The sequence below is a fragment of the Myotis daubentonii genome, chromosome 17 (assembly GCF_963259705.1).
Source record: "Myotis daubentonii chromosome 17, mMyoDau2.1, whole genome shotgun sequence".
NCBI classification, from domain to species: domain Eukaryota; kingdom Metazoa; phylum Chordata; class Mammalia; order Chiroptera; family Vespertilionidae; genus Myotis; species Myotis daubentonii.
In genome coordinates, this window is record NC_081856.1 from 22474651 (window position 1) to 22490176 (window position 15526).

Genomic DNA, 15526 nt, shown 5'->3' on the forward strand with positions numbered 1-15526 from the left:
TGGTCCAAACACGTGACCCCATGTGCCTTGCACTAGAGTTCAGGTGCATGTAGTTGAGTAGAGTTGAAACTCACGAAAATGCTGTAAACAACGTGATCACGCCCCTACTTTGCTCGTGGCATCTGCTATAAAATAAAGACACGGCTTGTGGGCGCTGGCGCTGTCTCCTCATCAGAGAACCGCGTCCCACCGAGACCCAGCTTTCATTCTCTTGTCTGTCCTTTCTCAATCCTTTCACCCCCCCACTCAGGGTCACTGAACCAGGTTGAGCTGGCGTGGCACATGAGGCACCCTGGGACTGAGTATGCCATGGCCGTGCCGGCTCCCCACAGTAATTTCTTGGTAACGGGTGCTTTGAAATTTTTAATATTTGGTCTATTTTTGTGATGAAATTGAAATATTTTGACACTAAGATCCAGTCTGGCTGTTTAGCTGGCATATTATTGTAATGTTGACTATTTTGGATGTCCTGAACTGTCAACAGTCTTTTTCCCCCCCTTATAAATAGTTAAGTTTAACTTATAGCATGGGAAATGTATTTGGGGAAACGGATGATGCTAGCAGTAAAACCCTCAGAGGCACCCAGGCCCCCCTGATCCTGTTGGCACTGCTGACAGACTCTCCTGCAAAACCAAAATGCACAATTGAGAGACATGAGCCAGTGCTGAGAGGACGAGATTGCTCCCATCCTATAAACCCATATCTCAGTCAAAAGTCACTTCATTTTCCATATCCTCAGCGTGCATGCTAACATGTAATGACACACAGTTGAAAAGGCCCAGTATCCCCTATTTTTCAGCCTCTGAGTTAGGCACTTATATTTTTCAACACTAGAGGGCCTGAGGGTTCAGGAAGGGGAGAAGAGGAAGGTGGAATAAACAGGAAAGCATAGCAACTTTAGAAATTCCCAAGGAATGAAATAAAGGGAAGGCGATCAAAGGGTCAGTTTAATTATTGATGAGAGCTGATTTAAAAGACGGGGCTATGATGAGCATGAATAACGGGTTTCTTAATATTGACCCCTAAAAATAGACACGCTTGCCCCTCCAGGCAGCACAGAACAGCTCTGCCTCTCCTGTGTGGGCGCCCCTCCCTGTAGGGTGCTCAGCGCCTGGTGTTTGCTCCTGGGATGAAGAAGGGGAATGGCACTCAGCGACACAAGCTTGTCCCTTCCCCCAACTCAGTAATCAGATACTGTGGGGAGGAGCTAGAGGCGGAGTTTCCCAGGAAACATCCCTCTTTTAGTGCTGGTAGGAAGTAAGTGTGCCCTTCCTCCTGGTAGAGGAGAGAGGGGGTTACAAAGGGATGGGCCCTTTTGGATCCTCAAGGGCCATATCTGAGAAGTTAAATTTTCTGTATCTGGGAAGTTGAGAGAATAAAAGGAGATATATGTAAAGCTCTGGGTATCACGACTCGTTTGCTTTATGGTTGGTTTGCTTTAAGACAGAGGAAATGCAAAAAAAACCAAAACCCAACACACACAAAAAAACCCCACAATTTCATTCAGTCTTCTACGTGGATACTTCTACATGTTCTTCTTTGCCCTATTTTACTTGTGATTTGGATAACCAGGTAATGATGGAACTAGTCTCTGAAATAGGGTAAATATAAGAAAGGTTTGTGAGGAATAGTGAGTTCCATTTCTGACCTACTGAACTTGAGATACCTGTGCCAGAAATTATAGGCACTTGGATTTATGATTTTTGTAATGCAGGAGAAAGTGAACTAGTTAATTTGCAACTCAGTTTAGAAATTAAGCAGGTAAACCCCTTTGGAGTGCTGGAGACTGACCCTGAAGAGCATACAATCCCAGGAATCAGCAGAGGGCAGGAGCCACTGAGGAGAGTGGGCAACATGGAAGTCAAGGAGAGGGACCATTTCAGGAAGGAGGGACGACTCCATGTGTCAGATGCTGCAGAGGGATCGGGTCAGGTAGGATAGGAAAAGAAAACAAATGAAAGTGTAGATAAGGCCATAGGCATTATAGCTCTCAGGTAAGGAGCACTTACTATATGCCAGGCACTGTGCTATTTTATTTGCTCATGTACAATAAATATCAACTTAATTCTCAAACCACTACCCACATTTATAGATTAGGAAAATGAGAGTCTCAAAAGTTTAGTGCCAGCTTGACTTAGGTCACATAGCTAGAACATGACATAGCTTAGACTCGGATCCCTGCCATCTGACTTAAGTACTGAGCTCCCCTTCGTTCTGGAAGACTTGCTTTTGCCCATGTGTTTGGGGAGCATTGTGGGTTGAGAGGGAGGCAGGCGTGAAGGGAGGGGAAAGAAAGGACAGCAAGTGGAAGAGGGTAGGCTGAGGTTTGCCTCGCTTATTGGTTGGTTTGTTTTAAGACAGCAGAGGCTTCTGCACTATTAAATGGTGAGAGGGGCTCAGAAGAGAGCCTGAGAGTGGAGACGTTCAGGGAAGAGGTAGAGGCAGTGGGCAGGTGTGCCTGTGGAGCAGGTAATCTTGGGAAGGAGAATCCCTCCTCCTCTGTGACTGGATAGAGCAGAAGTAATTGAACTTGTAGTTTAATGTCAGAACATTGAAGTAGTTATCTTCCGATTATTCTCATTTCTCTCTGTCCCTCCCCCTTCTCCCCATTTCTCACCACCTGTCCCCTTCTCTGTCGGGAACATCCAACTTCCCTGTTAAGGTTTTGCCCTTGTCACTCTTGCGTGCCCTCAGTCAGGACTATTTCCTCTGGGCTCCCAGGAACCTTTGATAGGCACGGCTGTGTGTGCACCGGCAGGACCCACTCTCACCTGCTGGCTGTCCCTTCATGCCAAGGAAGCACGAGTAAGCTCAGTTTGTTCTAAGATCTGGAGTCACTCTGTAGGAGCTTATGGTTTTGAAGGGGACAAAGATAAGTGTGCACATTATTATAATGAAAGTCGTATGCGAGAAGCAAGGGTGCTTCGGACTTCAGTTGGGGGAGTGAAGCAAGGAAGAGAGAGAGAGGGAGAGAGCACTTGCATGAATGATAGGCAGAGAAACTTCAGAAGGAGTGTGGTTTTGAGCTAGATGTTGAAGGATGGACATCTTTTCATCTGACAACCGTAAGGAGTAGGCTATTTAATTTGGGCAAAGTAGCATCAGAAATGGCACAAAGCTTTTTGGGGAACATGGACGGTCACTTTGGCTGAAGGATGGACCGAAGATCGGAAACATTGTAGATATACTAAAACACGGTTTTAAGTAGCCTTTTGCACTTAGCCAACAAGTTTTCCATAGGTGTTTAGAAATCATAACTACCATTTTCATTCCAGAAACTAGCTATACCAATATTCACACAGTCCCTGACAACACCTTGGAGCGTATAAGGGAAGACTGTGTCGCACTGGGGGTGGGAAGGTGAACCAGCCGTGAGCCTGTTCTTGCAGGTGTAGCATTGGGACCAACACCAGCTTTCTCACTACTTATAAATCACTATTCTGAATAACTATTTCTAGACGAAAGTAAAATGAAAAATAAAACCTCTGTTTTCTTTCAGTTAAGAAAAAGAAGCCTAAACTATTAAATAAATTTGATAAGACTATTAAAGCTGAACTTGATGCTGCAGAAAAACTCCGTAAAAGGGTAGGTTGATGTTTTTGTTTTGCACAGAAATGTGCAGTGATTAAGTGTTACATAAACTCAGGCATTACTCTTGATTTGTTTAAAAAAAAAAATGTTCAGAGAAACAACCTTTGAATAGAGGGGTTTTTTCCCCAGCGACATCAGTTTTACATGTGAAAGGAATCAAATGAAAAGAAAAATTGCAGCTGTGATGGCCAAATAGAAATAATAGAATTTACCTTCAAGCCAGCTGACTTGGGAGTCAGCCCACTTCCATCACATTTGAGTCCTGTGGCTTCGGGCAAATCACTTGGCCATTCTGAGCCTCGGTTTTAAAAAATGAGAATAATAATCATACTTCCTATTTGTTTTTTTGGTAAAGATCAAATGAGATTAGGGGGGAAAGCATCAATACTATCAAGTACCATGTAAGTGGAGGTTTTAATTTCATAGCACTTCAATCCAAAAGAAAAAATAGGTAAGTCCAGTTCTCAGGGTTAAAAGACATTAGGTTTCGCATTCATCTCACTTGGGGTTAACTGCAGGCACTTCCAGCTTTCAGGGTGGCTTTTATGTTTTGCTTTGTTATCAGTTAATTTGAAATATTATTTACATTTGCTTCTGGATATCACAGCAGTGTGTTGTTGGGTATTTTTGTTTGTTTTTGTTTTTTGTTAATCTTCACCTGAAGATATTTCCCCCATGATTTTTAGAAAGAGTGTAAGCGGGGGAGAAACATCGATGTGAGAAAGACACATTGATTGGTTGCCTCCCTCACGTACCCCAGTCGGGGCCCATGAACAAACCTGCAACCCAGGTACGTGCCACTGAGACGCTATACCACTGAGCCACACTGGCCAGGGCTAGATATTACAGTTTTTTAAAACTGTGAATTGACACAGATGGAAGTTATTTGTAGTCTTAACTCAGTCATATTCATCTAGTATGGGGCCAGATAGTTATTCTATGTAATGACATTTTCCCTTAATCATCTACTTGTTCTTCATGGAAATTTCTCTTCCTCTACTCTGTACTTGAATTTATACTCAGTGTAATGCTCTAGTTTTCCTGTAATATCCTCTTTCTATCAGTAGACTTTGGTTGCAAGAAAAGGGACCTTGGACTGTAAGTAAATAAGCAACCACAATAAAGAAAGAAAAACAAGAAACTGACAGGAGACAAGAATGTGCTTCCCACACATTTATTGGGAATGTACCAGCAAGTATGATGGCTTCTGCATTACCCTCATTGCCAGCCAATAAAAATATAGTAACACCAAAGAATATTGCAGTCATTGTTCGCTAAATTAACCCCATGGAATGACTTCTGAGTCCATCATGTTCAACTCTATAAAATGAAGCCATCTACTATTTTTAGGAAATTTGCATTTCGTAATAGAAGTGAAGCAGGAACCCTCTTTTTCTATCACCTTCCTTGGCATTCTTCACTTCCTCTGTATTAAATGCCATCTATGCAAATGTGGAGTGCCTGTTAATAGGTGGCTTTGGGGATAAAGAACAAACAGCTTCAGAGAGGGATTTTGATGTAATTATAATGCATGGAGACGGCTCAGTTATCAAGGGGCAAATAGGTCAGGAGGACATAAACGTGCTGGAACAATCCATGGAGTATCCTCTGGTTTTTGCTTATTTGGAGAAATGATGCTTTCCTTAAGGAGCGCCCTGTATCTATAACAGGATAAATAAAGGAGGAGGAAGTGGCCACGTAGGCTATTCTTGCTTCTGAAACAACGGGGAGCCAAATTATTGACAGAATCATCAATTATTGACTAATTAAGTCTTTTAGGGTTGTTTTAGAGCTGGCATTTTCAAATGATGCAACTGACTCCACTGGAAGAGCAGGGTCCCAGCTGCAGGATTGTGAGAGTGTTACCTTGCAGCCACAGGAAGCTAATGCAGGATACTTAGAAAAAAGTCACAGAGGAAAAGATATTTAACATGAATTCTTTGTTCCTTAAAGTCATTCACAGAAGAAATAAACCAGTGGTTTTAAAAAATGAACTGTTGCCGAAACCGGTTTGGCTCAGTGGATAGAGCGTCGGACTGCGGACTGAAGGGTCCCAGGTTCGATTCCGGTCAAGGGCATGTACCTGGGTTGCGGGCACATCCCCAGTAGGAGATGTGCAGGAGGCAGCTGATTGATGTTTCTCTCTCATCGATGTTTCTAACTCTCTCTATCTCTCTCCCTTCCTCTCTGTAAAAAATCAATAAAATATATTTAAAAAAAAAACAAAACAATGAACTGTTATCCAAAATACAAAGAACTCGGAAAATTAAACAATAAGAAAACAAATAATGATTAAAAAACAGATCTTAACAGACATTTCTCCAGATGACTAAAGGTGCTCCAAGTCACATGTTATCAGGGAAATGAAAATTAAAACAACAATGAGGTACCACCGCACACCCATTAGATTGGCCAAACGCTGATCACTGACAACACCAAGTGCTGACAAGGCCGTGGAGCACAGTAGCTTTCATTTATTGCTGATAAGAATGCAGAATAGCACAGCCACTTTGGAAGACAGTTTTGTGGTTTCTTACAAAAGTAAACATACTGTTACTGTACAATCCAGAAAGCCCGCTCTTTGATATTTATTTACCCAAAGGAGTTGAAAGCTTACATGCACATAAAAACCTGTACATGGATGTTATAGCAGCTTCATTCATAACTGCCAAAACTTAGAAGCAACCAAAATGCTCTTTAGTAGGCGAATGGATAAATTAACTGTGTTATATCGAGACAATGAAATAATACTCAGCACTAAAAAAAACACACACAAAAAAAACCCCAGGAATATCAAGCCATGAAAAGACATGGAGGAACCTTAGATGCATATTATTAAGTGAAAAAAAAGCTAATCTGAAAAGGCTGGCTACTGTATGATTCCAATTGTATGACATTCTGGAAAAGGCTAAACTATGGAGACGTAAAAGGATCAGTGGTTTCCTGGGGTGAGTGGCGGGCAGGGGAGAGGGGAGAGGAATGACTAGGCAACTCGTAGAAAAAGTGTAGGGCTGTGAAACTACTCTGCATCATACTATAATGGTGGATACAGAGGGCGTGCATTTTTTTATCTAAGCCCCTAGAATGTACACCACCAAGAGTGAACCCTAAGGTACATCCTGGACTTCGGGTGGCGATGCTGTGTCAATGTAGGTTCATTGGTGGTAACGAGTGTACCCCTCAGGTGCAGGGTGCTGATCAGTGCTTGTGTTGGGCTCCGGGCATATGTGAAATCTCTATATTCTCTCCTCTCAGTTTTGCTGTGAACCTAATACTGCTCAAAAAATGAATACTATGAGAGGGATAGCAGATTTTAAATAGTGATACAATTACTTCTGACAATAAATATAACTAAGAGAATGTGTTCCTGGCTTGATTTAGCTCTACATCCCAGTCCTCATTTACTCTGCATTAACCTGCCTGTCTATCAGGTAAGAGACTTATCTGGGATGCTCCTCATTATCTTGTGCTCACACACACATCCTCCACACAGCACAGTAATGATCATCATTGTAATAATAATAATAATAATAATAATAATAATAACAGGTAACATTGTTCAGTGCTTTCTGTGTTTGTAGACATATAGTCTTATCTACAAGCACTCTATATATGTTTTCGGATTTGGCCATGACAGCAGCCCCACAAGGTAGTCAAGGGCCTTCACGATCCCCATTGAACAGATGCACCCAAGGCAAAGTCATCAGTTACTTGTCTTAGGTCACACATCATCCAAGTGGTGGGACCCAGACTCTCACCAGTCAGCCTGGCTCCAGGCCTGCGCTCAGACCACCGCACGGGGCATGTTTTTCACCAGCCCTTGGTGCTGCTGATGGCCTGTGAGAGGGTACAGGAACCCTCCTTCCACGATGTCTGGGTAAAGGAATGATTGTAAGGAACTGTAGCAGGCAGGTTGTCTTCTGGAAGTAGGTGGAAGTAACAGTTGGTGGGCCATACAGTTTGCTTCGCACAGCCACACTGTGAGGTGTGAAAACCCACTCAGGGAGGGGCAAACACATAGAAGCCACAGTGAGTTTGCATTTACATATGGACTGGATAGATCTGTCAATTTATAGGCAGCTGAGGATCTGGGAAAGTGTAACTCTGCCTCTATCAAGTGGCTCCAAATATCCTAGACCTGCTTCTGTTAGACACCAGGACATATGTGTGTGTGACCCTGTGGAACGGTGCTGATGGAGTGAGGTGAGGAGAGGGCTCCTCGGCCCTGTGCCAAGACCCTCACCTGTGTACCTGTTGCACATCCTCTGTCTCTGTTCCTTTCTCTGCAGTGGTGGTCAGAGACCTATTGCAGGTGCTCGGTCCATTTCCTTAAGGACCCATGTGAGCCCTGGGAGGGGTCCCATGACACAGAGGCAGCAGGGCACTGCAGGCAACCAGATGGGCCAAGTCAACCCAGATGTCCAGTGGGTGACCGGATCCACGGTCACCTGGCCCTCGCGTCCTGCATCCTTATGCCCCACAATTTTCCCAGGTGCTTCTGACTTCTCATCATAGACCCAAGACATTCTAGCTGCCAGCAGTATTTTCCCCCAATTTAAAACCTAAATATTTTCTTTAAGAATGCATGTAGGAATTATACGTATAGAGGGAAAATGCCATTTCTTTTAAAGAAGACTCATATTACATTTGTCATGTTTCTTTCTGTCTTTTAAGAGATAAACTATATATGCATTCATAGTTTTACGTTTCCAGAATACAGTTAATATTTTTTAAAAAGCTTAGATAAAACTGACTTTTAAACTCAGAATGGAGTCCAGGAAATGTTGACAGAATTACTTGGTGAATATTTAATAACTGTATTGAACAGCATTATGCATTTGAATTTATTGTGTTTATGTAATGATCTCTTCCTAACAGGGAAAAATTGAGGAAGCAGTGACTGCATTTGAAGAACTAATTCGTAAATACCCCCAGAGTCCACGGGCGAGATATGGGAAGGCACAGGTATTCTAGAACCCTGCAACTTAGATCACTGTGGGTGCTGTCCTGGTGTTCTGTATAACTGGATTTCTGATTGGCCACTATTTGCGATTCCTTTTTCCCTTCTAACTTCTATACAGAATCAATTTCTTGTGCATATGCACAAACTCAAGCAAGAAATACTGTTTTAAATAAGATAATCAATTATTGCTGTTGTATAAAGCTGAATTTAGAAATATTCCTCCCCCCCCCCCCCCCCCCCGCCCTCCCAATATGGCATCTCTGTGGTTTTGAAATGAAAATGAAGAATAACACTTTGGTCATTGATTTCCCATCACCCTTCCATTCCATCCCATTTAGACCCACCATATAATTTTCACATTAGGCTCCTGAGAGCTTTTAAGAACCTCAGTTTTATAATGAGAGGTTGCAAGTGTGCTTAGGAAAGACTTTCAAACTATAAAAAGGAATATACTTATGCTCTCTATAGTTTCTTCCAGCTGGCTTCTTTCTCTCCAGTGCCCTCCCCGCTGTCCCCTGCTCCCACCGTCTCCATTTCTCTCTGACTCTCCATCGTCTAGTCCTCATTTCAGGCAGCTTTCCCACCTCCACCTGTAGCTGCATAACCCCTTGCATGCCACACCGTGTTCGGGCCCTGCAATTGTCACGGGCTCTCCAGAGGTCTCTGTCCTGGTGGGTCTTGTATTCCAGTAGAAGACGTTTTAAAAGTTATTCAAATTATTTAGTGAAAACCCACGATATGCCAGGCCTGTTTAGGCACCACAGATGCAGCTGTCAACAAAACATGGATGTTTATTGTAACGGCAGAGACAATGCATAAGACAAATGTGTAAATGTCTACGCCTGTTAGTGGTGAGTGCTAAGGAGAAACAGCATAAAGCAGAGAACAGCACTGGACTGGACGTGCGAGGAGATGGAATACGGGATGGGGGCAGGGAAAGCTCTCCTGAAGAGGTGACATTTGCGCAGAGCCCTGAAAGTCTATAAATAAATGTATATTCGAAGAATGTTACAAAGTGTTAAAAATAAATATTAGATCCTCTGACGTAGTAATGCATGCCATAAGAAAAGAAGGGAATGGGATAAAGAGCGCACCTGTTAAGATTTGGGGGCTGCAGGGGGCTGTAGAACACACGTGACAGGGCGGGCAGCACTTCAGATCAGGTGATCAGAAAAGGCCTTGCTAGGGAGGGACAAGTGGCTGAGAGGAGACCACATTATGGAAGGAGCTGGTGGGGCAGAGGGAGCAGCAGGGCAAAGGCTGTGGTGCAGGGAGGCATACGCTCCAGGGCTCCAGGACAGAATGGAGGGCCGCGGAGGGACAGTGAAGTAAGACCGGTGAGGCCACGGCCTCCCAGCTTGCATCTTCTATGCACTGGGAAGCCACAGAGGGTTTACTGGGGGGCTTTTGCATGGACGTGACTCTATTTTCCTTTTACATAAACGTTGTTGTGGTTGCTGGGTGGAGAATGGATTATGAGGGCAAAAACAGAAGCAAGAATAGGAGCCTATTGCGAGTGCACTGGCGATGCCGTGGCTCAGGCTGTGGTCGTGGCGGTGGAGATGGGGAGCTGGGCTGAGGGCAGAGCTGAAAGGACTTGATGGGTTTAGCTGTAAGGTCACAGAAAGGGGGGATTCCAGGGTGAGTCTGGGTTTCTGGTTTGGCCATCTGAGAAGAGGATAGAGGAAGATTGGTAGAGGGATAGGCTTGGGGAGGTACAAAATCAATTTGATTTTGGTCCTGTTAACTTTGTGATGCCTGTTAGACATTCAGGTGGGCATGTCAAGTCGAACCCTGGATTCACGGAGTCTGGAACTCGGGGTAAGAGCCAGGGCAGATATACACGTGTCAGGCAGTGAAGGCCCTGCCTGGTAGCTGGAGATCAATTCTCAGCCCTGCTGGCAAACAGCAGGTGCAGAGCTACCAAAATACTCCAGACACAGAGGAGCTAGCAGCACCCCTCCAGAGGGAGGCAGGGCCGTGACTGATGTGTGACACTCACACAGGAATTCACACGTTTATGGACAAAACAAGTATGTTTTTCTCTGAACTAAAGGTGGCGACCACTCAAGATCTGGATGCTCAAATTCTCCTTACCATTGAAAATGTATCAATTAAATTTTAATGAATTAAGGTTATCAAAAATTAATGCAAATAAATTCTTCTTATCCATGTTACATATCAGGTTTAGCAGATAGCAACTGTATCATTTTTGTAAATTATTTTGGTCAGTAATCCTGCCAAATTGCCAAATTGTATTGCTATTAAACCAGAGAGAATGTGTTTCCAAAAGCTCATGCTCAATGAAATAAGTGTCACCGATATTTATAGTCATTTGGTTAAGGAAAGCATATTTACTAGAGAGAAGATGATTGGTGCAAATGCTAATTATGGCAGAAATGGTTTGTGCTTTAGAATGTTTCTTTATATTTAGTATTAATTATGGATACCAAAATCCAAATAAATGCACTAATTTTTACACGTGGTGATTGCTATGTTTGCATCCATATGTAACAGTAGGAATTTGAGATTTAGGCCTCAGGCAAAAATTTTTTTATCTCTAAGCTATTATGCTATAAGGTGTTACTGATATTTATGTATTGTGACATAAAGTAAAATTTAGGCATGTTAAATTTTAATAGAATAATTTAAAGGAAGTTTTAAATGTGTAGGAATTTTAAAAACAAAAGTTCAATGGAAGATAGATTTTTTTCAAAAAATTCTTACCCAAGGACATGGTCAGAGTAAGGAAGGACGATGGGCAGGGAGAGAGAGGGGGAGAGAGGAGAGGGAGAAACATCCTTGTGAGAGAGAAACATCAATCTGTTGCCTGGCAACCTTTTGGTGCACAAGAAGATGCTTAACCAACTAAGCCACTCCGGCCTGAATAAATGATGACTTTTTCATTCTTTGTTAGCAGATTATATAATTACTTTAGAACATCCCAACAAATTTTAAAAACTCGGCAACATTAAGTTAAATACAAATTATAGTATGAATCATTTCTGAAATAGCAATCCCATTCTTTGGATCACTGTGAAAATAAATTTTGACTTAAGTTCTCTGAACATCAGACTCCAAATCTTAGGTTAAAAACTCAATTCACATTATTCTCTTACACGAACCATTCATGTCTCTGAGGCAGAAAATGACACATCTCCTAGGAAGGTTGGATGGGTTGAGTCATTCAAAGGGTTTACAATGTAAATGTCCTGGAACCAGTGTTCAGTTCCCTGTGCGTGGAACAGAGCCCGACTCCCAGAAAATAGTTGTGGAACGAATGAATGAACACAAGAATCAACTGATGGAAGACCAGGAATGGTGGACTGGAGACCTGTCTGTATGATGTTAGTGTATAACATGATGTAAATCACCGTCAGTCCTAGTATATATTAGTCTCAGGTTTGTTTATTTTTATATTCTTTCTTGTCTGTAGCTTAGTAGCTAACTTTTCTTCATATTATTAAAATAACATGTTGTATTGCTTTCCTTTGTTTATTTTTTTTAGTCTCTTGATTAAGAGAAAACTTTAACCTGTCTTGAATTATTTTTAAAGCACATACGAAAGTTCACTTTTCATGACTATCTTGGGTGATTATAAATATTCCTTGTCATGGGACATTTATTCAGTGTGGGACTTCCTTTAGTGTGAAGACGATTTGGCTGAGAAGAGGAGGAGCAATGAGGTGCTGCGCAGGGCCATCGAGACCTACCAGGAGGTGGCCAGCCTGCCCGATGTCCCCGCCGACCTGGTGAAGCTGAGTTTGAAGCGGCGGTCAGACAGACAACAATTTCTAGGTAAGATGGAATAAGAGAAGTCAGTTCAGTCCCACAGGCCATGCTGTTACCTTGCAGAGCCTGTGCGCTCTTAGAAGAATCTAGGTACATGGAAGGAAACCTGAGTTCCAGAACTAATTCCAGGTCATTTACCCGACTGTTTCTTAGACTGAAATGGAAATCCCAACCTTGATCATTACAAAGATGCCGATGCTATTTTTATCACCCTTCGCTCCTCACCCCACCCCACCCATTTTAAAACAGAGGTCAATCGGAGGCCAAGAGGCTGAATAATTTGCCTAAGGAGTTATTGCTAATAAATGAATAGGTCTAGAATAAAAAACTCTTCCTGTCACGCCAAATCTCTTTTCTCTTAAACTCGAACAGCCTGATTCATGAAGGTTAAAGTGATCAGTGGGACCATTTTTGTAGCGGAATATGAAGAATTTTAGGCACTCTAAAATTTTACTTGTAAGGTTTAACTCTATAGCAAGGAAAATGTTAGAAAAAAAATTTTTTTAAGTCACTAAGTGCTTTGAAAAGATCAGCATAAAGCATAGTCTCTGCGTGACCCAGGCTCCCAGAGCCGAGGCAGGAAGACCGGCTGTAACCTCCCTTCATTATCGCCAGGCTGTGGTCCTCTCCCTCCTAACATGTAAACCGGGAAGGCGGGACCTCAGCCCGTGCTAAGGTGGGTGCTAGGCTGGCTGGGTCAGTCACATGAATGAATTGTCGACGCCCCTAGGAGAGGCTCGTGTAAGTAATATTCAAGACAAAATGACCTTTTTATCAGCTGTCTGGGGGATGGAATTAAAGGTCGTATGTCACTTTGGTAGATGACAGAAATCTCTAATAGAAGGTGATGTTTAAAAACAGAAGAACTGGTCAGTTAAACTTATATTCCTAACGATCCCTTCAAGGGAAGAAAAGAGTTCGGCACACATACAGGTGGAGGCACTCGTGTTGGGGGCAAAGTCCATGTGACAGCTCTCCTCTTGCCTCGGGCTCCAGTATGGCATTGGTTACTGATTTGGTCCTTAAATTTACATTAATTTTGATATTTTAAAGGAAATGCATAAAAATCACTCGTCCAGATTACTGAATTTTGGGGCACCCTCTTGAACTTTGGTGCCTCACGGCCTTGTTCTCGTCCCAGCCCTGGCGGGGAGACTGCCTGGGAATAAATCCAGCCCTCTAACACAGCAGTCTTTCTTAGTCTCTTCCTCTGAGTGAGGAGGAGACTCTGTGAGGAGGGATTGTGGCAGAAGGTGTCAGTGAAGGGGATGCAGGGACGAAGTTCACCCCCAGTGGAATAGGGTCCCATGATGCAAAGTGGAAGGGATTGGTGGTGGTGGAGGAGGGCGGGGGTAGCAGCAGGAGGAATTTTCACCTCGGGCTTTATAGTGATTCATAGGGAAGGTTCAGAAACAGAAGAAAGAGTGACATTAGTCTGGGTGGATGGGCGACAGAAGGGGTACTGAGTCAGACCTGTCAATGAAGGAAAGAATAGCTGAGCCAACCCATCCCAGCTAGGCCAGCAATGGGGAGCCAGCCTCAGACCAACGGGTGATGTTTCGTGCCAAATATTTTATCTGCTAGTGGGGCATTAGCTATTGATGGTCCTAAATGCTCGGGCTAATATTCAGTTTGTGAGCAATTGAGCCCTTTAGGTAATTAATTGTGTCATGTATACTAGTCTTAATTTTACACATTTTCTCATACTTGGTGTGTCTTCCCAACTTCAGCAAGGCGTAATGACAATTGGCCCCAGAAATTTTACATTTCCATCAGATAGCCTTAAAAATGAACTGAAGCTAGGGTTTCCATGACTCACGCGTGCGCAGCATCCTGCCGTCCAGCAGAGGGTCCCCTAACACTGGATGATGCCTCCTTTGCTGAGTGAATAGGTCCCCACCTGGAGATGAGGACACTCTTCATTGGAAACAATGTCAGCAGGGTACCTCCAGGCCTCTTCCAGCTTCAAACAGGGTGCTAGACCCCGAATCAGTTAGATTTTTAGTTTGTTCACTATTCATATTTTTAAAATTAATTGTAATAAATGAAAAAATCTCAGTAAAACTTTCCTTTACAAGGAATTGGTAACGGAAACTTTCTTAAGATTGAATTTGATATAAAAAAGCAAATGTTAATGAATTTAGAAAATAGGAAGGTCTTTACGTTTTTCCTTTTTAAATTAAATTTATTGGGGGGACATTGGTTAATATGATCATATAGGTTTCAGGTGAGGGTTTCTATGTTATAAAATTTCTATGTTATATAATTTTCATATATATATATATATATATATATATATATATATATATATATATATATATATATATATATGACGGGAGAAGATTTGACTTTGAGTGGTGGGCACACAGGGATGTATTTAGAGTGTTTATAATCAGTATTATATTTAGTGTCTATAGGAGATACCGTTGCAACTGCATGATGAAATCCTAATAGGTCCTTAGCCATCCATAGAGTTGGATTTGAACTGGTCTTCGGACTCTGGTGAATAGTCTGTCTTGATTTTAGTCTCACTATAAAAGTGTATGTAATCTGTTTTTATTTCTATTGGATTTTTTTTTCTCTTCCCACCAAATCAGGTCACATGAGAGGTTCTCTTGCTACACTTCAGAAATTAGTTCAACTATTTCCTGATGACACTTCCTTAAAGAATGACCTTGGAGTGGGGTACTTGCTGATAGGAGATAATGAGAATGCCAAGAAGGTTTATGAAAAGGTGAGCAAGCAGTGGTCTTCTGTTAACTACATCAAAGTATTTGAACATGATGTTCTAATGTTATTTGTAAATTGCATTTAATACACCCAATCTCTCACTCTCTTTATTTTAAACTAGGGGCCCAGTGCATGAATTCATGCACCTTGAAAGGAACTGTGGGTTGTGAGACTACGGTGGGCACCGGGGCGGGTCTTGGCCCATCCTCCGCACCCCTGCCGTGGCCCCCGGTCCCATCTGCCAGCAGTCCCGCTCCTGCTGCCACCGCTCCCACACACTGATAGCACCGGCCCTGCTTGCACCCACTGCCGGCATGGAGCGATTGGGGCCAGTGCCAGCAGCAGGTGCAAGCGGGGCCGGCACTGTCAGCACTGTCAGTGGGTGCGAGCAGTGGCTGCTGCCCCGATTGCCCCTCAAGAGCAGGGTGGGGTGGAGAAGCCCTCAGGGAC

At 42.9% G+C, this 15526-nt stretch overlaps 1 protein-coding gene across 11 annotated transcripts in view; it reads left to right on the plus strand.

The window, feature by feature from the left end:
• ASPH (aspartate beta-hydroxylase) overlaps nt 1–15526 on the plus strand; it is a 192588-nt gene that overhangs the window by 145980 nt on the left and 31082 nt on the right. For all 11 annotated transcript variants that reach the window (XM_059673092.1, XM_059673093.1, XM_059673096.1 and 8 more), the window contains 4 exons: nt 3500–3585; nt 8470–8556; nt 12202–12352; nt 14944–15080. In XM_059673092.1, the coding sequence (XP_059529075.1) occupies nt 3500–3585; nt 8470–8556; nt 12202–12352; nt 14944–15080 (461 nt within the window). The remainder of the gene's footprint in view (nt 1–3499; nt 3586–8469; nt 8557–12201; nt 12353–14943; nt 15081–15526) is intronic.